Here is a 24,341-nt window from a genome sequence, read left to right as displayed (position 1 = left end):
AATGTTTTATACACTCAGTGTATTATTCAGTTGTCAGTCCTGGAGCATCTTGCAGTGTGTTGTTTGCGTTCATGTGTATTGGTGGTGTCCGTCATAGATGAAGGTAAAGGCCTAATGGCTCAAGCAATGATAGCATCTTTGGTGGTTACAAGATGAGAGGGTCTGAATAATTAAACAAACACATTGGGCCGATCTTTCTCAATCGCTAACCCGGTTGAAAGTACAAAAAACAGAGCTATCAAAACATATGATTTTATTTCACGTTCACACCTACACTAATAAAGCATAATATGCTAAGCGTTTCTCCTTCTCTTCTTAACAGCATGCAACTTCCCAATGATGAATGTACAGTACTTTTAGATATGGAAAGAGGTGTCTTGGGGTGCTGAAGGCAGTAGCACTGCTTGGTTGAGAAGATCAAAAAGGCGTCTGGAGAAATGGTAGATAGATGGGTCCTTTAGAATGTCCAATAGAATGAGTGTGTTTTCGGCCATCACATGTCGTCACCCAACATCCCATTACGACAGTGTTGCGCAAAATCAACATTCATCTTTTAATTGCTTTTATTTGGCCCAAACGTAATCAAGCTAATGAAGCACGCCCTCTAATCGACACTTGTGATTGTCTTGATGAGATGCCTATCTTCCAGCATGATCATTTACATAATTTCCCCATCCAGCAGCAGAGATCGACTCAGAGTCCTGCCTCGGTCTTCAGTCTATAGGTGGAGCATCATCAGTAGTAGAGATCTCATTTACTGATTGGTAAATGCAACTGTGAGCAGAGCCGACACTAGACAGCCAAACAATCTTTCACAACAATGGGCCTGTGGCCTGCCATGGCAACAGTCACCTTCTAGACTACACTGAGACTACACTGAGCTCCATGGATTATGGCAGCGTTAGTTGCACAGTGATACCCTCGTCAGAAATACCCTCGTCATCCTATCATAATTCCCAGCATTCCTGGAGTGCGTTGTGCCTTTAATCTGTTGTTCTATTTTTGGGCCAGCATTATGAGAAAACAACACCGTTAGAAACCAGGCTAAACTATCTCTGTGTTCGAGGTGCAAACTGAGCCCAGGTCCCCTTGTGTTCGTGCTCTTTTTGATAAGCTTGGTTTTTCGAGAGGATATTTGGTGTCAGCAGCCTTCATCCCTTGATACACCTGAAAGTCAGTTGCGACGTCACGCCCGCGTCCCTTCTTGCTGTCATAGCTAGTTTGTGTCAATGACACCCACACCTCTTCCAGTGGAGCTGGGAAGCGGGAATCAATCATAAATAGCTGTGTAAGTAATGGATGTAATGTATCAGTCTTATTTGTTGGGTAGATACGACTGACGATGACAGTGTATACGGTCATATTTGTTCCAGGTGAGATCACCAGTTCTGGTTGAGGCTTGGCGGATCTTCTGACCGTCTTGATAAGGTGTCACGATTGATTCCTGATGGGTTTTCATACCCACCATCTCCAGAGCCCTCTTGCAAAACACCTATATTTTACAGTAGCCAATGTAGCGCTTAACATAATCAGACCGCAAATCATCATGGCTCTTTAGGAGAGCCTTATTAAAAATATTGCTTTGAAGCAGTTTGTACAATTTAAATTGTTCCAGAATCCATTAATATTTACCAAGAGGTTTCTTTCCCTTAAAAAAAAAAAAAAAACACCCAAGTGCTGCGGGTCTGAATTAATAAGCTAGCTTTGCTAATGATTCATTTAGCTAAGCTACAAAAAAATGTATCAAGCAGAAACTGTTAAGGATGAACGACGTTATCTTATGACACTCATATCTCCAGACATCACAGAGGTGGGTGAGGATTTACAGTCAATGGATGAATCCTAATGAGACACGGATCAGCCGCCTTATTATGGGTTAAGGTGGCGCGCGCGCGCGCGAGAGAGACAGATGAGTACGAAAAAAGTATTAAAATGTATGCACTCAAAACTGTAAGTCGCTCTGGATAAGAGTGTCTGCTAAATGACTATGTAATATGTAACTACAGGGAAACACAGAGGACCTATTGGATGAATAAACTCGTATTCTAGTGAAATGATATCGACTTGAGCTTTGAATGGCGATAAGCTCATTATGATCGTGTGATTAAATGTGCTCTTTCCATGACCGGGTGAATCCAGGTGAAAGCTATGATCCCTTATTGATGTCACCTGTTAAATCTACTCCATCAGTGGTCACCAACCGGTCGATCTCCAAGGCATTTCTCGTCGATGGCCAAACATTTCTGTAAAAAAACGATAAAGCCTTGCGTTCTATTTTTTTTTTTTTATTGTCTCGCGCTGTTGGCGGTAGGTTCAACAGATTCAGCTGCCCTGTGCGCCCTGTGTGCTTATTTAGAACAGTTTCATGTGTCTGAAGGCACAAATGTGCCTTCCCGGTGGGCCCGGAGAGCAAATCAAGTGCACTATAGGCCTAACGCTGGCCAATCGGATTGTAAACAAAAGTTAAAAAGCACAACAAAAAATACTGGTATGATCATATAGCCTACCTCAATTTTATAAATATAATTTAAACAAATAGTCCGAACAACAATGGCAATTCAAGCAAAGCCAATATGCAGTGATAATGTATTGGCCCTACAGCTTACTGCACAAACCTCATTGCTACAGTACTGTTTTTAATAGGTTAATGTTGCATAGGCTTGTGTTTTTAAAGTCAAGTTAAAAGATCCCGACTTGCATGACTCAGAAAAGGTTGGTTACCCTGGTGTAGGGGAGAAGAATCATTTTGAAACCTTTGAGGTTCATTGAGACATGGATTGTGTAGGTGTGCCATTCAGAGGGTGGATGGGCATCCGGCCAACTTGACACAACTGTGGGAAGCATTGGAGTCAACATGGGCCAGCATCCCTGTGGAACACTTTCGACACCTTTTAGTCCATGCCCCGACAAATTGAAGTTGCTCTATGGTCAAAAGGGGGTGCAACTCAATAGTTGGAAGGTATTCCTAATGTTTTGTACACTCAGTGCATGTTTCTTGTCATATCCCTCCACCCACATAACCTATCCAAGGCTATCCATAGACTCATTCTGTCTGGAGGGCCATAGGCCCCAGGCTGCCATCCATCTGGGTGCCAGCTTGAGCCCAGTGAAGTGTGGCTGCTTCCCCCAGCCAAGGTGTCCCATCACACTCCAGTGAAACCAGGGCCCAGTTGAGTTGTTCTGCCCTCGTCTATCTGCCCAAGGCCCTAAATCAGGGAGGCAAAGCCTTCAGTGCACCGCCAGATCGTCCCAGGACCAATAAAGGAAGGAGGAACTGGCGGTTGTCACAAACCCCCCAGATGTGATGTGATATCCACTTGAGCCAGGTTCCATGTCTAATTCATCTTTCTGGTGAAGAACTCCGCTAAGTTAGGAGCTGAAGGGCCCCTTCTTGAATTTGAGGTTTTCTACAACTAAACTCTAATGTGGATGGATATAATTTTCTCCCTCTCTCTCTGGATGAAAGCCGCACCTATCCTCCCCCTTTGTGATTGTTCTTTGTTCTGTATGTCCAAAGTGGATGGTCTAGTGGTCCAGGGGTCCTGTTATTTGAGCTGTTGCCAGGCAGAGGGAGACGAGGGCCCACTGACCCCTGACCCTCCCCCTGTTGCCCCTTGACTCTGGCCCTGGCAGCTGTTGACACTGGAACGGCAGATTTCCTCCTCTTCCTCTTAAGAGGTGAAACAAGGATCGGACCAATACGCAGCGTGGTAGGTGTCCATGGTTTTTAATAAGAAAAACTAAACATGAACACAGAATACAAAATAATAACGTGAACTGTCAATGAAACAGTCCTGTGTGGCACTGACACAGGAAACAATCACCCACAAAATACCTTAAGAATATGGCTGCCTAAATATGGTTCCCAATCAGAGACAACGATAGACAGCTGCCGCTAATTGAGAACCAATCTAGACAACCATAGATATACAATTTACCTAGACAGGAAACAGCCCCATAAACATACAAACCCCTAGACAAGACAAACACATAAAACCCACATGTCACACCCTGACCTAACCAAAATAATAAAGAAAACAAAGATAACTAAGGCCAGGGCGTGACAGGAACAAGCTCTCTAGAAGAGAGAACCCTTCTGTCTAACACTCGTTCCAGCCAAGCCAACAGTCTCTGATTGTTGCAGAGGAGATAAAGGACACTCTCGCTAAAGGATACAAGCCGATAACACAGTACACTGCTCGTTCTCTCAAGTATGACTGGCCACGTTGAGGCAGCATAACATCTCATTCCGAACTGAACGGAAGACTCCCATTGTCTCCCAGCAGTGTCCTTGTATATTTATAGAGCACTGGTTTGTGGTATGTGATAAGAAAATGTGTCTCAGAAATCAACGGGTTGTTTATCTCTCTGTTGGGTTTTCCTCTCTCCACACACACACACACACGTCCGAATGCTTTTCTCTGCTGCCAGTGTGGCAACCATCTGCAGGTGCGATTCAAATGGAGCGTGTCTTATTGAACAGCCATACCTCCTCCACCTCTGGCAACCATTCTGTATGAGGGTCCTGCAGCCAGCCAACAGAAAGGGATAGTGGACCCTGCAGAGAACCAGAGACTAATGTCTAGAGCCTACCCAAACAAAAGCTATTCCAGAGTTCATCCTATCATCTGAATGGTGTTACAACACTGGGGTTCTGGCATTTTCAGTTCAATCTTCCAATGGTCAGTTATAAGATGGAGGAAAGACATCTGAAGGTGATTGCCATGTGTCCCATTGTATTGAAATGGACTCTCGTCTGAAGATAATTTGCTGTGTGTCGCGGAATAAGCCAAAGAATGAGTCCAAATTGTCTTTTTTCCTTCTTGCCGAGGTGTATTTGGTTGTCACAGTGATGTATGCCGTGACTTTTCAATGTTTTCCTTCTCTCCAATTTTCAGCTGTTACACCACAAACATTGGCTTTGGCTCAGCCTGTTGTTGGTTGGGCACTCTGTTGTCATATGCCGTGTTACTTGCAGTTCTCTCTGCAATCAGCGCTTTCAGGCAGGTAGGAGAACACTGCCATTTGGCTTTCAATCTCTGTTTGACTTTTTTGTATGACCCACTCTATTGCCAATGCAGTGTTATAGCTTGCCACTTGCACTTTTGGGACTATTCTATTTGCCCCATTGTACAGGGAAAATGTAATTATGCAGCTCATGTATCTATTTGACCCAGATCTTCTGGTGGTCAACTAAAAGCTATCAGAGTACAGGAGATGCCAGCAGATCTTGTCGCGATGTGAGTGTTCTGGGGTCTCTAAACCATGAGGAACTCACTCTGTGTACCTGATTATTATATATGACAGGAGGCAGCAGGCCCAGACTGAGCTCAGCTACAGCAGTAATGACAGCACCAGGGAAGCATTGCTTAAAGAAATCCCCACTGGACTGCCCATTCAACCTGCTGTAGCAAAACTGCAAAACCTCCCCTTCCCCATCTCTCTCTCTCTCTCTCTCTCTCTCTCTCTCTCTCTCTCTCTCTCTCTCTCTCTCTCTCTCTCTCTCTCTCTCTCTCTCCCCCTCTTTCTCTTCTTCTCTCTCTCTCCTCTCTCTCTCTCCCCCTCTATCTCTTCTTCTCTCTCTCTCTCTCTCTCTCTCTCTCTCCCTCTTTCTCTGCTGTTTGCTTGATTACCTTCTGTCTAAAATGATTCTGTTATTTGTCTCTGTGGAGTTTCTCCATTACCTTTAATGATCCATTTGCTCTCCTTTTCCCCTGAATGCCTGAATCACCAGATTCCAAGGATATGGGACTTCAGACCTCGAAGATGAAAAAAGGATCCTATGATTTTTATGAGGTGTTTTCTGCCAATAGTGTGTGCTGTGTCATCATTTGAGTTGACAAGGTATCTGTGAATAATGATTCTTCCTCTTGTTCTTCCGCTGTTTTTCAACATCTGTTTTTGTAGCTGTTAGCACACGTTGTGGAGCTGTAGTGTTATTACAACAACTGCATATTGCTCTTGTCTTTTCAGATAAGCACGTGCATGTCTCAGAGGCCTCTTTCCCTGTTGGCCATATGGGCTGTTTGTGAGAGGTGGTGCATACATCATTTGATAGAACTGAACAATCTAATTTGTTGCGCGTGCCTCCTCCATCCTCGGCACAGAAGGTGCTGTCCACACCTCCTCCCGGTGGTGGCTAGTCACATCTGACACACTCGCGCACACATGGCATGGCTCATCTGTGACTGTGTGTGATGACGGCAGTCTTTGATGTCATGGAGCAATCCGTCCCCCGCTTGCCACCCCCTCCTCTGTGAGGACACAGACTCCATGTGTCGCCCAGGTTACAGTAGCAGACGACGAGAATGGGAAACAGACTTTCAACTGAAGGATGACGGCCAGGTTCTTACACCAATCCACCTTCTGCACACTTATCCCCTCATCACTGTCTTTGTCTCATTCTGCTCCTCTCTCCTTAATCCATCTCTCTCAAACGCTTCATAATCTCTCTCTCTCTCTCTCTTTATTTATCGGATCTCATTCTCCTCATCCTCTCTCCCTCTCACTCTCTTTCTCTCCGTCTCATTCTCTCTCCCTCTCACTCTCTTTCTCTCCCTCTCATTCTCTCTCTCTCTCTCACAGTCTGTCTCTCCCTCTCACTCCCACTCCCACTCGCCCTCTCACTCCCACTCTCCCTCACACTCACTGTCTCTCACTGTCTCTCTCTCTCACACCCACTCTCCCTCTCACTCTTTCTCTCTCCCTTTCACTCTCTCTGTCTCTCTCTCTCCCTCTATCCCTCTCTAACTCTCTGTCTCTGTCCTTCTCTCCCTCTCTCTCTCTCTCTCTCTCTCTCTTTCTCTCTCTCTCTCTCTCTCTCTCTCTCTCTCTCTATCTCTCTATATATATATATCTCCCTATCTCTCTCTCTAGATATATTTCTCTCTCTCTCTCTCTCTCTCTCTCTCTCTCTCTCTCTCTCCCTGAGTGTAGTGTGTGAGTCACCTCTGTAGAAAGTCATATAGACGAGAAGTTTCGGGGAACTCGTCCTATTTTCCCGTGAGTGGAAGCGCCGCTCCATTGCCGCTTGATTGGCTGCTACCTTTGATCTTCTCCTCTCCTTTGTTTAGATCCTGCGTTGACTCCGTCTCTCTATGGATATAAAGGGAGGGGTTGTGTCACACATAATGTGGCCCTGTCTCGCCCACATTTCATTCAGAAAGGCTATATGAACCATTGCCAAATACATTTCCTGTTAGAAGTTCGATTTCAACTTTCCTGAATGGGTTACCAGTATATTGATTGCAGGTCTTGTATAGCCATGGCCTCTCAAAGAAATGTTTCTAACACATTGAGCCACATGAACCATTACTTTAATTCTCCCTCCAGTGTATTTTCCCTCCACATTGAATACAGTCAAGAGTTTAACACACAACCCCATTGTGATGAAATATCTTATTGTTGTGCTACAGTCAGTAAATTGCTTTCATAAACCTCCCTCCCTGTTCAGTGAAGAAATCAAATTGTAGTGAAACAATCTGATTCAGACATTGGAGCAGCAATTCCACACCCTTTCTGGTCCTCTTATCGAAATATAGTAATTCATTATGTAGACTTTGTGCCTGTGAAAAGTGGTTGTAATTGGATTTTTAGAATAGAGGGACTCTTGCATAGTGTGGGCATCGATTTGATATTTTTTATATGAATACGAGAGGCGTTCAGTTACAACATTTTAATTATTCTTTTTTTATTTAACCTTTATTTAACTCGGCAAGCCAGTTCATTTATTAACAATGACGACCTACACCGGCCAAACCCAGACGATGCTGGGCCAATTGTGCGCCGCCCTATGGGAGTCCCAATCACGGCTGGTTGTGATATAACCCGGAAACACTATTCCTTCTAGTATAGAATTTTTTTCGTAACGATTTAACATTTTCAACAGCAAATTATTGTGAAGAATGAAGAAACATTTGACTAATCCTTACATACACTTCACCTAAAGAGTTCAATCGTGAGCCATAGATGGGAGCAATATGATTTATCTGCTCACAGTCACTTCCTAAAGCATAGCGACAGGGGTTAGAAAGCCCAGGCTCATTTAACTGGATTTCTAGTGGAAGTTAAAGCAGGCAGGCAAGCTCCAACCCCCCAAACCCCCTGACTGTGCCAGCCAGCGCATCCCTGTCACAGAGCAAACCACTACATCAAGCTCAACCTGCTCAAAAGGAGATCTTCTGAGCACTGCAGAGCCAGAGGAGTCTGCCTGGGAATATCAATGATTTCCCCAACCCGGGTAATAAATGGAGGAGACACACAACCCCGATGCGTTATGTATAAGAAGTGAATTACCACTCTAATATCCAGGCCGGTGAGCGGATCAATAAGATGCCAGAGGGGCTGATGAACAGCTACCTAGCGCCCGGGCTGGTCCAGAGGCCTCCTCTGCTATGCTCGGCTATTCCCCCCTGTGTTATTTAATGGTCACGTGGTGTAGCCAGTCGTGCTGCAGGAGGATAGCTTCATCTGGAAGAAGAAAGAGCTGCTTGTCCTGTCTTCTCTTTCCTCTCTGCTTTCATTCACATTGATGTTATGGTGAGAAGGCATGTGTCCGTGTGATGCCAAACACTCAAAGGACTGCGTTTGTAGTATTCACTCATGTTAACAATCGTCCATTTGTTAATGGAAGCCATGTTCTGCCGTACATCGCTCATACAAAGGAGGAATTTCACTGCAGCGGATAAACAGGATGGGATAGAGGTCTGGTGATTAGCCTTGGTGTCTTTGGAACAGTATGGCAGCGTCTGCCATTATTTTAATCACACCAAATTAATTCACTTCTGTGCTAAATGAGCTAATTTCATGGTCCTGTGAACAGACAAAACTCCTCAACTGGCAGGAATTGTCTGTTGTGCAGCAGCTGGAGACGGATCACAATAAAGACCCTATGACGTAGACGATGTTTACAGGAGGGCTCATATTAAACTCTGGTCAGTATGAGCCATGCAGACATTTGAGTGGGTTCATTAAGTTTTACTACCTTTCCTTTTAGTCAGTGGTTTGTTAACCGTGGCTGGGCTGATGCTAGCCTATACTGGACTCCTACAGCCCAGCTCTGAGATTACTCAGTGGCTTCATCTCAGTCACACTTAGCAACGGCTCAGACGCACAGTGCCGCTGTCACACTCCACTGCGCAATTAGCATAATCCTCGGGAACTCTGGGTGTCAGAAATGAACAACGCCCATGGCTGTGGTTGTTACTTACATTCCTCTCTCCCTCGGACTGTGCACATCCATATTCGCAGCCTCTCTTTATATACGCCAAACCCTCTTTTATTAATCTGGGGTTTGGAGGCAGGACTGCTCCGGATGGAGCCAGAGGCGTTAGTATCAGAGGTGTTGTGTTGAGTTTGGATCTCTGGTTTAGTGGTTGACAGTTAGACAGGGATTGCATACCATCTATGCATTACATATTGTACTATATAGTATATGTACAGGAGAGTCATGAGTTGAAAAATGAAGTCTGGGTAAATGAGGGGAGAAATGTTGAGTAATACTCAGTGTATTGAAGTTAAATGTTCACTATACATCATACATGATTCCAAACGATTATCAAAAATTATTCTAAACTCCCAGTATAGTACTGAATTAAAATTACAGTAATGTTGCTGAAGTGAAGATCATAATTACTCATGAGACTAAAACAAGTAACAGTACACATTCTGTCAAAAGTTTTTTTTAACTTTCTCAGACATTCTCACCATTGCTGCAACAGATATCAAAGGTTGACACACACGACACCGTGGTCTGTATGGCACTCTAGAGAGTTATTGTTCAGTATAGATAGTTACTATAGTTATTGTTTGTTATAGATATTATGGTTCATGATGGTTATTGTTCAGTATAGATGGTTATTGTTATTGGTTATTGTTCAGTATAGATGGTTATTGTTCGGTATAGATGGTTATTGTTCAGTATAGATGGTTATTGTTCGGTATAGATGGTTATTGTTCAGTATAGATGGTTATTGTTCACTATAGATGGTTATTGTTCGGTATATATGGTTATTGTTCAGTGTAGATGGTTATTGTTCAGTATAGATGGTTATTGTTCAGTATAGAGAGTAATTGTTCAGTATAGATGGTTATTGTTCAGTATAGATGGTTATTGTTCAGTATAGATGGTTATTGTTCAGTATAGAGAGTTACTGTTCAGTATAGATGGTTATTGTTCAGTATAGATGGTTATTGTTCAGTATAGATGGTTATTGTTCAGTATAGATGGTTATTGTTCAGTATAGATGGTTATTGTTCAGTGTAGATGGTTATTGTTCAGTATAGATGGTTATTGTTCAGTATAGATGGTTATTGTTCAGTATAGATGGTTATTGTTCAGTGTAGATGGTTATTGTTCAGTATAGATGGTTATTGTTCAGTATAGATGGTTATTGTTCAGTATAGATGGTTATTGTTCGGTATATTGTTCATGTTATAGATAGATGTTATTGTTCAGTATAGATGGTTATTGTTCGGTATAGATGGTTATTGTTCAGTATAGATGGTTATTGTTTATTGTTCAGTATAGATGGTTATTGTTCAGTATAGATGGTTATTGTTCAGTATAGATGGTTATTGTTCAGTATAGATGGTTATTGTTCAGTATAGATGGTTATTGTTCAGTATAGATGGTTATTGTTCAGTATAGATGGTTATTGTTCAGTATAGATGGTTATTGTTCAGTATAGATGGTTATTGTTCAGTATAGATGGTTATTGTTCAGTGTAGATAGATGGTTATTGTTCAGTATAGATAGATGTTAATTGTTCAGTATAGATGGTTATTGTTCATTGTTCAGTGTAGATGGTTATTGTTCGGTATAGAGAGTAATTGTTCAGTATAGATGGTTATTGTTCAGTGTAGATGGTTATTGTTCGGTATAGAGAGTAATTGTTCAGTATAGATGGTTATTGTTCAGTGTAGATGGTGAGTGCTGACCCCCTGATGTGTTTGTTCTGACACATTCCTCCACAGGCAATTAGAGACACTGGCCTTTAGACAGGGGACCAGCTGCACCTCTGCCTCTTACCAGCCTCTCCCTGCCCCCTCCGTGGCCTCTGCAGCAGTAATTGCTAGACACCATCTGAAATGCCAAATGAAATAACTTTGGAAGATTAGGACCAATGTCCAGTTCAACATCTGTCATGACTGAGACAGCCAGGGGTGTATCATCCTGTTCTAATTAGCGTAGACAAATTCAAATCAAATTAAATCCAATTGTATTGGTCAAATGCGCCGAATACAAGTGGTGTAGACTTTACAGTGAAATGCTTACTTAGGAGCCGATTCCTAACAGGGCAGAGTTAAAAAGTAACCCGATGAAAACAATAAGGATACCAGTACCGAGTCAACGTGCAGGGGTATGAGGTAGTTGAGGTAATTTAGGACATACAGTATACACGTGGGTAGGGGTAAAATTGACTGGGTAATCGGGATATATAATAAACCAAGTAGCAGCAGCTTAAAGTGCATTCAGTAAATACCCCATGATTTTCTACACATTTTGTTATGTTACCAGCCTTATTCTAAAATGGATTCAATATTTTTTTCCCTCATCAATCAACAATACCCCATAATGACAAAGCAAAAACAGGTTTTTAGACATTTTTAAAATGTATTAGAAAAAAATATAGAATATCACATTTAAATAAGTATTCAGACCCTTTACTCAGTTCTTTGTTGAAGCAACTTTGGCAGCGATTACAGCCTTGAGTCTTCTTGGGTATGATGCTACAAGCTTGGCACACTTGTATTTGGGGAGTTTCTCCCATTCTTCTCTGGAGATCCTCCCAAGCTCTGTCAGGTTGGATGGGGAGCGTTGCTGCACAGCTATTTTCAGGTCTCTCCAGAGATGTTCGAGGCTCTGGCTGGGCCACTCAAGGACATTAGAGGTTTGTCCCGAAACCACTCTTGCATTGTCATGGCTGTGTGCTTAGGGTTGTTGTCCTGTTGGAAGGTGAACCTTTGCCACATTCTGAAGTCCTGAGCGCTCTGGAGTAGGTTTTCTCTCTGTACTTTGCTCCGTTCATCTTTCCCTTGTCCTGACTAGTCTCCCAGTCCCTGCCGCTGAAACACATTACATTTACATTTACATTTAAGTCATTTAGCAGACTCTCTTATCCAGAGCGACTTACAAATTGGTGAATTCACCTTCTGACATCCAGTGGAACAGCCACTTTACAATAGTGCATCTAAATCATTAAGGGGGGGGGGGTGGTGAGAAGGATTACTTATCTTATCCTAGGTATTCCCAGAACATGATGCCGTCACCACCATGCTTCACCGTAGAGAAGATAATCTTGTTTCTCTGGTTTGAGTCCTTTAGGTGCCTTTTGCCAAACTCCAAGTGGGCTGTCATGTACCTTTTATTGAGGAGTGGCATCTGTGGGGCCACTCCACCATAAAGGCCTGATTGGTGGAGAGCTGCAGAGATGGTTGTACTTCTGGAAGGTTCTCCCATCTCCACAGACAAACTCTGGAGCTCTGTCAGAGTGACCATCGGGTTCAAGGTCACCTCCCTGACCAAGGCCCTTCTCCCCGATTGCTCATTTTGGCTTTCGCGGCCAGCACTAGGAAGTGTCTTGGTAGTTCCAAAATTCATTGATTTAAGAATGATGGAGGACACTGTGTTCTTGGAGAGTTTCAATGCTGCAGACATTTTTTGGTACCCTTCCAAAGATCTTTGCCTCGACAAAATCCTGTCTCGGAGCTTTAAGGACAGTTCCTTCGACCTCCTGGCCTGGTTTTGCTCTGACATGCACTGTAAACCTTATATAGACAGTTGTTTGCCTTTCCAAATTTGTATTTGTATTTTTTTATTTCACCTTTATTTAACCAGGTAGGCCAGTTGAGAACAAGTTCTCATTTACAACTGTGACCTTGCCAAGATAAAGCAAAGCATTGCGACACAAACAACAACACAGAGTTACACATGGAATAAACAAAAGTACAGTCAATAGCACAATAGAAAAAGTCTATATACAGTGTGTGCAAATGGCGTGAGGACGTAAGGCAATAAATAGGCCATAGTAGCGAAGTAACAATTTACAATTAACAAGTTACAATTTAGCAAATTAACACTGGAGTGATATATGTGCAAGTAGAAATACTTGTGTGCCAAAGGAGAAAAAAGTATATAATTGGTAAGCTGCTCAGATAGCTGATGCTTAAAGTTAGTGAGGGAGATATGTCTCCAACTTCAGCTATTTTTGCAATTTGTTCCAGTCATTGGCAGCGAACTGGAGAACTGGAAGGAAAGTCGACCAAAGTAGGTGTTGGCTTTGGGGATGACCAGTGACATGACCTGCTGGAGCGCGTGCTACGGCTGGGTGTTGTTATGGTGACCAGTGAGCTGAGATAAGGCGGGGCTTTACCTAGCTTTACCTAGACTTATAGATGACCTGGAGCCAGTGGGTCTGGCGACGAATATGTAGCGAGGGCCAGCCGACGAGAGCATACAGGTTGCAGTGGTGGGTGTTATATGGGGCTTTGGTGACAAAACGGATGGCACTGTGATAGACTGCATCCAGTTTGCTGAGTAGAGTGTTGGAGGCTGTTTTGTAAATGACATCGCCTGAAGTCGAGGATCGGTAGGATAGTCAGTTTTAAAAGGGTATGTTTGGCAGCGTGAGTGAAGGTGGCTTTGTTGCGAAATAGGAAGCCGATTCTAGATTTCATTTTGGATTGGAGATGATTAATATGAGTCTGGAAGGAAAGTTTACAGTCTAGCCAGACACCTAGGTATTTGTAGTTGTCCACATATTCTAGGTCAGAACCGTCCAGAGTAGTGATGCTAGTCAGGCATGTGGATGCAGGCAGCGATCGGTTGAAAAGCATGCATTTAGTTTTACTAGCGTTTAAGAGCAGTTGGACATCAGGGAAAGAATGTTGTATGGCATTGAAGCTCGTTTGGAGGTTTGTTAGCACAGTGTCCAAAGAAGGGCCAGATGTATACAGAATGGCATTGTCTGCGTAGAGGTGGATCAGGGAATCAAGAGTGACATCGTTGATATATACAGAGAAAAGAGTCGGCCCAAGAATTGAACCCTGTGGCACCCCCATAGAGACCGCCAGAGGTCCGGACAACAGGCCCTCCGATTTGACACACTGAACTCCATCTGAGAAGTAGGTGAACCAGGCGAGGCAGTCATTTGAGAAACCAAGGCTGTTGAGTCTGCCGATAAAAATATGGTGATTGACAGAGTCAAAAGCCTTGGCCAGGTTGATGAAGACGGCTGCACAGGACTGTCTTTTATCGATGACGGTTATGATATCGTTTAGTACCTTGAACCTGGCTGGGGTGCACCCGTGATCAGCTCGGAAACCGGATTGCACAGCGGAGAAGGTACGGTGCGATTCAAAATGGTCAGTGATCTGTTTGTTAACTTAAAATCATGTCCAATCAATTGCATTTACCACAGGTGGACTCCAATCAAGTTGTAGAAACATCTCAAGGATAATCAATGGAAACAGCTCAATTTATTTTGTCCATTTTAGAATTTGGCTGTAACGTAACAAAATATGGAAAAAGTCAGGGGGTCTAAAAACTTTCTGAATGCACTGTGTGTGAAAGAGTGTGTTTGTATGGTGTCAATATGCATCTGTAGTATGTGTGAGTGTGTAGGTAGGGTCTAGTGAGTGTGCATACAGCCAGTGCAATGGAGTCAGTGCAAACAACTAAGATAAATAAATGATAATAAAGGTCAATGTAAATAGTCCTGGTAGCCATTTGATTAACTGTTCATCACTCGTATGGCTAGAAGCTGTTCAGGTGCCTTTTGGGAAAAGGGATACCTAGTCAGTTGCACAACTGAATGCATTTAACCAAAATGTGTCTTCTGCATTTAACCCAACCCATCTGAATCAGAGAGGTGCGGGGGGCTGCCTTAATCGACATCCACACTATCGGATAGAACAGTTGATTTTTTTCACCTTGCTGGCTTGGGGTTTCGAACCAGTAACCTTTCACTTACAGACCCAACCAGCTTAACTGGCAGTGAGAATGCCAACTGGCAGGAGTCTTCAGAAATCTTTAGGGTCTTCTTCTGGCATGCCTCATATAGAGGTCCTGGATGGCAGGGAGTTCGACACCAGTGATGTACTGGGCCGTACCCACTACCCTCTGTAGCGATTTGTGGTCGGATGCCGAGCAGTTGTCATAGCAAGAGGTGATGCAGCCCGTCAAGATGCTCTTAATGCGGCAGCTGTAGAACTTTTTGAGGATCTGAGGGCCCATGACAAATCTATTCAGCCTCCTGAGGGGGAAGAGTTGTTGTCGTGCCCTCTTCACGACTGTGTTGGTGTGTTAGAACCATGACAATTCCTTAGTGATGTGGACACTGAGGAACTTCGTTGGTGATCAGGCCTACCACTGTTGTGTTGTCAGCAACAGGGTGTACAAGAGGGGACTGAGCACACACCCCTGAGGGGCCCCCATGTTAATGGTCAGCGTTGCAGATGTGTTGTTGCCTACCCTCAACACCTGGGGGCCGGCCTGTCAGCAAGTCCAGGATCCAGTTGCAGAGGGAGGTATTCAGTCCCAGGGTCCTTAGCTTAGTGATGAGCTTGGAGGGCACTATGGAGTTTAATGCTGAACTGTAGTCAATGAACAGCATTCTCACGTAGGTGTTCCTTTTATCCAGGTGGGAAAGGGTAGTGTGAAGTGCAATAGAGATTGCGCCATCTGTGAATCTGTTGAGGCGAAATGTGAATTGGAGTGTGTCCAGGGTTTCTGGGATGATGGTGTTGATGTGAGCGATGACCAGCATTTCATGTCATTTAGACAGGTTACTTTGGTGTTCTTAGGCACATGGACTATGGTGGTTTGCTTAAACATGTACTGTAGGTCTTACAGACTGAGTCAGAGAGAAGCCAGCTTGTCAGCGCATGCTCTGAGTACTCGTTCTGGTAATCCTTCTGTGAATGTAAACTTGTTTAAAGTTCTCACATCAGCTACGGAGAACGCGATCATACAGTCGTCCGGAACGCGTCGTATTGACGCTTTGCCTCTCTGATTGTTTGTCGGGGGGGGTTTGCGTGATTTCTTATAAGCATTCGGATTAGTGCAGATGTTGCCTGTAATCCACAATTTCTGGTTGGGATATGTACCTATGGTCACTGTGGGGACAACTCCTCAATGCCATCGGATTAATCCCGGAACATATTCCAGTCTGTGCTAGCGAAACATCCGTTTCATCGGACCACTTCCAGATGGAGTGTGCCACTGGTACTTCCTGTTTGAGTCTTTGCTTGTAAGCAGGAATCAGAGTTATGGCCCGTTTTGCCAAATGGAGGGCGGGGGAGAGCTTTGTATGCGTCTCTGTGTGTGGTAGCAATGAGGTGAAATGGATTTCCGTTTTCCTGCATTAAAATAACCAGCCACAATTATTTTTTAATTTAATCATTATTTAACTAGGCAAGTCAGTTAAGAACAAATTCTTATTTACAATGATGGCAAACTGGGGAACAGTGGCTTAACTGCCTGGTTCAGGGGCAGAACAACATAATTTTACTTTGTCAGCTCAGAGATTTAATCCAGCAACCTTTCAGTTACTGGCCCAACGCTTTTAACTACTAGGCTACTTTCCACCCCACTAAATGATATGTCAAGTAATGTAACTGCATGTTAGTGTGGTCTCCTTCATTTTGTGATATGGGAGGATATTAAAGGATAACTGGATTCCTTGAATAGTGTTTATAATAATGTAAGATGTTTGACAGTGTGTGTGTGTAGCTCTGCTTTAAGTGTATCTATGGACACAGGACACTTCGCTATTCCATCCTCATTAGCCACCAAGCCTCAGTATTCTTAAAGTTCACACTGAACTAATGCGTCTTTCCCATGGTGCAATTAATGTTGCGTGAAAGCCACTTGACACCAACTAAGAGTCTTTGTTTTTAAATATCAACTTTCTCTGAATATGACTCATTTTAATCGGCAGGAAATACAAGTATTGTGTTGCTTAGCAAGACAATTATTTCCCAATCTAATTCAGTGTATTCTGTTGGTTCTCCTTGTACCACATACACTTACACTATCAGCCCAGTCGTAGTAATCAGCCATTGGTTCAGCATGTACTTGTCAAAGGAAATTCCAGGAAAATACTGAAAATACCCGTCTGAATTCTTCAACTCGTTCGCTGATGATAGGTATTGATCTTGATCCTTTCCAAATACCTTCAGATTGCTTTCTCTCAATGTCATTCTCCAGTTCTGATTACAGTCACCCCTCAAACATTCCTACAGAAAGCATACTAAGCTCTGTGCAGCACTTGCCTCTGCATACTTCCACGAGTGCAAGGTATTCAATTCAAAGACACACCCAGGATTGTTTAGTGGTATTGGAATGCACACTTCGATAGGCATTCAACTGTATAAATCAGCATATTGTGAAAGGAGAGAGAGGACACTCTTCCTTCCTGTTAGTGATGTCAGGACACTCTTCCATCCTGTTAGTGATGTCAGGACACTCTTCCATCCTGTTAGTGTTGTCAGGACACTCTTCCATCCTGTTAGTGATGTCAGGACACTCTTCCATCCTGTTAGTGATGTCAGGACACTCTTCCATCCTGTTAGTGTTGTCAGGACACTCTTCCATCCTGTTAGTGTTGTCAGGACACTCTTCCATCCTGTTAGTGATGTCAGGACACTCTTCCATCCTGTTAGTGTTGTCAGGACACTCTTCCATCCTGTTAGTGTTGTCAGGACACTCTTCCATCCTGTTAGTGTTGTCAGGACACTCTTCCATCCTGTTAGTGTTGTCAGGACACTCTTCCATCCTGTTAGTGATGTCAGGACACTCTTCCATCCTGTTAGTGATGTCAGGACACTGTTAGTGTGTCAGGACACTCTTCCTTCCTGTTAGTGATGTTAGTGTTGTCAGGACACTCTTCCATCCTGTTAGTGATGTCAGGACACTCAGGACACTTTCCATCCTGTTAGTGATGTCAGGACACTCTTCCATCCTGTTAGTGATGTCAGGACACTCTTCCATCCTGTTAGTGATGTCAGGACACTCTTCCATCCTGGACACTCTTCCATCCTGTTAGTGATGTCAGGACACTCTTCCATCCTGTTAGTGATGTCAGGACACTCTTCCATCCTGTTAGTGTTGTCAGGACACTCTTCCTTCCTGTTAGTGATGTCAGGACACTCTTCCATCCTGTTAGTGATGTCAGGACACTCTTCCATCCTGTTAGTGTTGTCAGGACACTCTTCCATCCTGTTAGTGTTGTCAGGACACTCTTCCAGTTAAACTCCTCTAGAACTTGGATTGAATTCTTTAAATACAGAAAAGCTGCTCTCTTGATCTCTTCCTGTGCACTGCAGGGAATCTTGCACCCCTGATAACATGGGAAGATTGAGAAATGCTCCTACTCCTTTAAAGTGGAACATCTGGGTGTCTTTCATAGCTGGCTGTTGTGCTTAACAGTGTGACTGTCCCTCTTTTGTGTTCAAACAACCAAATCCCCCCCAACCAGGGCTAGTTAAGCATATATTTTTTTTAGACCTTGAAAGTAGTGTTGCAGGAATGTACTGGTGGTGTCTAAAATATATCTACAGAATAACTCACTCAAATGCCACTCTCATAAAAGTGTACCCATCCAATGTGTAGGCTTTTGTAGTGTCGGTGCTTTTTAATGCTCAATCAATGTAGTATTCGAAAGGTTGTCGCCAATTTGAATTGAATTCATTCTGTTTTTCGAAGGATTCTCTGGCTGATGAAACAGCAAGAGAGTACAAAGCCCTAAAAATGGAACCCACAGGGACGGAGAGAGCAAAGTAAAGCCTCCGTGCAACTCCTGTAATACTCCTCTTCGTTCCCTTCAGATGTAAGACAGATACTGCATATGGCTGATTCTCAATTATTCCACCTATTTCTCTGGCGACTTAGTTTCTTCTACTTTGTTGTCAGGGATGTGTTAGCCTATCCTTTTGCAGTCATCAAGTATGGACAACAACCGTTGGGAAAAGCCCAGTCATCATCACCTTACTATTTAGGAGGAATATAACAATCAGTCGACTCTCAGTGACACCCAACTCTCACGCTGACCTTGTACTGGTTCCAGATGATGCTGAACCACACTGCCAGTCAGTCAGCGGGTAGTGGAGAGGTGTTTGACTGCTAGTAAGAAAGGCAGCCCTGTACTACTGCATATGGAACAGTGATGAGCTGAGCTGAACACTCGCCACTCATTCTATCCCGCAACTTGACTGATGATGGATGCTGTTCAGCCACACGACTGACGTTCATTACAGCAGATACAGAGGCAGGGAGACACAGAGAGGTAGACAGTTGCAACCTGCTCCCCCCCCATCTCTTTCTATTCACGACTAGCAGTCTTTATGTTCCACTTGTCTGCCTCCATATGAGGAGGCATGAGACCACACCTGTCGTACGGCATGAGGCACCGAGCCAGACCGCTCTTGGTGCTAGGGCAGGCAGAGGTGTGCTAGTCCAGCTAACGTCTTTAGGACGACTGTACATAAGATTGCATGTTAGAGCAGGCTGTTGTTCTATCACAGGTCAGATACTCTGTAAGTTACAAGCATTTCTTTCATGTGTTTGTTTGTCCTTTATGTGGGTTTTCATGTAATTACAATCTGAAATAGTTGAGCAGTCTGGCACTAGACCTACCGGATAAGGCCTTGAGTTTCTGATTGTATTAGAGAGCCTGTTGCATCAATACCCACTCCTCAATGAAACAAACAAGCAGATAAAAAAAAAGATGCTGTGGGTTTGTTGTTTGGCAAGGCTCCAGCCAAACGTCTCCCACTGATGCGTATTTCAAGATGAATTAAAAGCAGTTTACCACAACACCCACATCCTGCTGTGGACAAACACTGGCGCCATTTGTTGAGGCAGAGGAGTGATAGATCTTGATATAGCCTTTAAACAACAGGCAATAATGCCACTGACACCAATCCCCCAGATGACTCATTCCCTTCTGCAGGAGAGAAGAAAAGTAGGAGCTGGTTGACAAGTGTTGGTAGGATGAAAGTGAATTGGGTGGTGTTACTTGGTTTTGTAAGTGAGAGGAAATGTTTGTCTCAATGCCAAATACCAAGGTTTTATGCTAAAATAACTGATACACTGCAGAGCGGGCAATACTACAGCTAGGGCTGGAAGGCACACTTGTCTGATTTAAGCATTTATGCTCTTAAATGTGAGTCGAAATGTCAAAATGCAGGTCTTTAGGGAGAGTTTAGCACAGCCTGATAATGTGTGCATCGAATACATTCAGTCATGTGTTCATAGGTGTGAGAACAGGGTAGAGGCTTGAGAGCTAGTAGGACCATTTCTGGGATGGATTTTGTCGATGTTTTATTCTCTCTTCATTCGTTCCAGTTTAAGGATGTGTGCACGCACACTTCCCTCTCAGTACCAACTCAAATTATCCTCTGCTTGATGACTCAAATGACCCGGGGTTTCACAATTACTTTTTGTATACCGGAGTTTGGATCGCTAGCACTGGAAATGGCACAGAAAAACCCCATCCCTAATAGCCATTTCTTCCGTCACTTGATTGTAGAATTAATGGCATGCAAAAGCTGAATGCATGTTGGCTCAGTTTTACCCTCTGTACACTCTTGTTCTGCTCAGAATTAATAGCCTTCCCGAGATGCCGGGAAAGAGGCAGAATAAATAATTGTGTTGCAAAATGTTAAGCAAAGCTTTTAACTTAACCGAAAAACATTACCAAAGCAGCACTAGCTCAATGCTTTTTCCACTCTAGAATGGTAGATGATTCTTTAAAACAAATAGGCTTATTAATGAAAGTAAAATACACATTGCATTAAATTAGAATCTCAATCCCCTGTAGGCAATGCAGCTTTTTTAAAGAGTTGGGAAGTGGTAGCGTAGAGTCACAGAGGGGAGGTTTTTCACCCTTTTAGCCATTGTTCCATGCCAACGAACACATTTTAGCTTGATTAGAATATTGTGGAGCGCTGGGTGTTTGACCTACGTTGTTAAATCACTGCCAGACTGACTGAGGTGTAATCGTGCTTAAGCTTGAGCACGTAATTGCACTGACTCCACTATGGCTGGGGAAGGCATCGGCAGTAGCTGAACACCTACAACAGAAAATCCATTGTAGATATACTCAAAACATGCTCGACTATCTAGCATTTCTACATAAAATAGCTCAATATGAATGTCACCTCAATATTACTATTGTCCCCTTTCCACATAAACACCTGATCTACAGTACAGTAGTCCCTATATATACGGTATTTCAACCCCCCCTCTCCTTTCTGCCAGCAGGACAGTGACCTGATCATGACCTTCAACATGTCCATGCACCGGTCCTGGTGGATGGAGAATGGTCCAGGCTGCAGGGTGACCCCGGTCACCCCTCCTCCGTCCTGGGCCCCGGAGGACCACCGCTACATCAGCATTGCAGGTTGTCTGCTGGAGTACCAGTATGTGGAGGTGGCCCATAGCTCCCTGCAGATTCTTCTGGCTGTAAGTATAGTAGCCCTCTGTAAGTATAGTAGACCTCTGTAAGTATAGTAGACCTCTGTAGGTATAGTAGACCTCTGTAAGTATAGTAGGCCTCTGTAAGTATTGTAGGCCTCTGTAAGTATAGTAGGCCTCTGTAAGTATAGTAGGCCTCTGTAAGTATAGTAGACCTCTGTAAGTATAGTAGGCCTCTGTAAGTATTGTAGGCCTCTGTAAGTATAGTAGACCTCTGTAAGTATAGTAGGCCTCTGTAAGTATAGTAGACCTCTGTAAGTATAGTAGGCCTCTGTAAGTATTGTAGGCCTCTGTAAGTATAGTAGGCCTCTGTAAGTATTGTAGCCCTCTGTAAGTATAGTAGACCTCTGTAAGTATAGTAGACCTCTGTAAGTATAGTAGACCTCTGTAGGTATAGTAGACCTCTGTAAGTATAGTAGGCCTCTGTAAGTATAGTAGACGTGGTAGCCAAAATAATGGGCAACTGGGCATTTTTATACATGACCCTAAGCATGATGGGATGTTAATTGCTTAATTAACTCAGGAACCACATCTGTGAGAAAGAACCTGCTTTCAAAATACTTGTATCCCTCATCTACTCAAGTGTTTCCTTTATTTTGGCAGTTACCTGTATGTAGACCTAGTCTGGCTGCTAGTCTACCCGCTACACTCCCTCTCATCTCCGCAGGGGGACAGGTTGGAGCCTAGGCTCTGGGCATGTGGGACTCTTTTTGTTGGAGTTGGAAGACTGTACACTGACCTTGTTTCACATGAAGAGGCTTTTATATTTGGGCTATGATGATGATACCCCTGTGAACCACGATATTTTGCACAGAAATGTTCATATTCTTTTCAGTTTAGTGGGGCTGTCTACCTGTGATATGAGGTAATGGATGAAGAAGTTAATCGTATGCCTGTGCACAGTCATCAATGCTGAGACATGCCAATGGGATGTGAAACACACATTCTTTTGTCTCGTATTACTAGCTGCCTACTACTGTAGTGACTAATGGCCTTGCAGCAATATTATAAGGCAGAAAATTGTCAACGGGAAAAACAACTCTTCATCTTTCTAAAAGTGCAGGCTTAGGCCTGGCGGCGGCTTTTAGTGGCTTGGCAGTGGGCCATCCCAGGGGGTGGCAGAGGAAATGCAATTCCCTTATTGACGATTGGTTGTCCCTCCATTCCCCTCCAGAGTGTGTGTGTGTGTGTGTGTGTGTGTGTGTGTGTGTGTGTGTGTGTGTGTGTGTGTGTGTGTGTGTGTGTGTGTGTGTGTGTGTGTGTGTGTGTGTGTGTGTGTGTGTGTGTGTGTGTGTGTGTGTGTGTGTGTGTGTGTGTGTGTGCGTGCGTGCGCGTGCGTGCGTATATGCAGGGAAAACTGTCCCCAGTGTATCTTTCTTTCCCTCTCTCGCTCCCGCCACTTGTGATTATAGTCCTCAGGCTCTCAGTGTGAGCAGGAGATTCCCACAATGCACCAGGATCAGAATGACTTAATGTACGCCGTGTAATTAGGGGAATGTTGATGTAACAGAGCAGGGTGTTGTTGCTGTGTCAGTGATCATGTTGAGGGTTCCACATAGATAGATCCCAGGAGAACACATTCTCTCCAGCCAGTTTGTGAAAGACAACCACCCGATACTTTACCTGCCTGGAGTTAGAACTATTCTGAAACTCTGTCAGACACTGTGCCACCTATTTTGGATTCGATTTCAGGGCTACTTCTCAGGTTTATACGCATCTCAATGTATTTTACTCTGCACAATGGAAACCTTTCAGTCATAAACCGAACACTTAGGTTGTTTTTGATTGAAAACAACCGTGAGATGGTGGATGACCATTGTTCCCTTTACCCTTTTTCTACTGTAGGGACTATTGCACTCACCAAACAAGGTTTGTGCATCGAGTCTACAGTATATTCCATCACATGTTCAGCGAGTCTCTCTTACAGTACAGTAGAATAGATACATGAACACAATTCCAAACCCCAGTGAGAAATATGCTTAGAGCCTGTCAGATTATGTAGAAAATGATTGGAATTATTGCAAGTTCACTAACGCTTAGTCTCCTAAACACAGGAGCTGGTTCAGTAGCATGGTGTCAAGAGAATGTTGGGTGTCAGGATCAATATGACAATGATTGAATTAAGTTCTCCCTGAAACATCGAAGGGGACCAGACGGGTGTCGGTGTCAGCAAAACCTGGGGGTGGGGGTGGGGGGGGGGGGTTAGAGGGCTTCTTCATTTCTACACAGCCTGCATGGAGACCAATAACACAGCCTGCATGGAGACCAATAATAATACAATGGTTTGGTACTTCTTTCTGATATTCAGGTGCCATCTTTTAATGTTGCCGGCATCCCTTTTGCATAGACTAGAAACACGTTTCTGTGAGGATAAAATAAGAGTCGCTGCACCGTTTTCATTTCAAAGGCTAAAATATGCTTGGAGAGAGACCAAATCCATGAAAAGTTTTATGCCAAAGCTACTGTCCGAAGTCTGTTATGTACTGTTATATAAAGTAAAACCTGGACCTGAGTGGTTCAGAGCACTAGCTTCTATAGTGGAGGCATTTGGGAAGTGGTGTGTCGTGCTTTGTCATTATGGCTGATAGCTGTGAGCCAAAGTCTACAGCCATTCAATCTGCAGACCTGGCCACAGTGTCCAGTATCTACTGGACATTATACAAACCATGGAGCTAGAAACTAGACCACAGCATTACACATAGCGGTATTCCCATAATAACTGTGCCATGCTGCCATAATGCATTTTGTATTGTAAGCTGCTGTTGTCTTTGCGTAGCTTTTTACTAGCTTAGTGGAACGCATTGGGCTGAATCTAGAATCAATTTGCTAAATTACCTCCGATACTCCATTCACGCGGAGTACC

The 24,341-nt window shown here is 43.7% G+C and overlaps 1 protein-coding gene across 3 annotated transcripts in view; it reads left to right on the top strand.

Annotated features, from left to right (window-relative positions):
• The window catches only part of nkain2 (sodium/potassium transporting ATPase interacting 2), a 164,177-nt gene that overhangs the window by 106,150 nt on the left and 33,686 nt on the right, over window positions 1-24,341 (top strand). For 2 of the 3 annotated variants that reach the window (XM_064990943.1, XM_064990945.1), the window contains exon 4: window positions 21,263-21,466. In XM_064990943.1, coding sequence (XP_064847015.1) covers window positions 21,263-21,466 — 204 coding nt within the window. The remainder of the gene's footprint in view (window positions 1-21,262; window positions 21,467-24,341) is intronic. The other variant, XM_064990944.1, reaches the window with a different exon arrangement.

This window comes from Oncorhynchus masou, chromosome 16 (genome assembly GCF_036934945.1).
Source record: "Oncorhynchus masou masou isolate Uvic2021 chromosome 16, UVic_Omas_1.1, whole genome shotgun sequence".
In the NCBI taxonomy this organism is placed as follows: Eukaryota; Metazoa; Chordata; class Actinopteri; order Salmoniformes; family Salmonidae; genus Oncorhynchus; species Oncorhynchus masou.
This window is presented reverse-complemented; position numbering and strand designations above follow the sequence as displayed.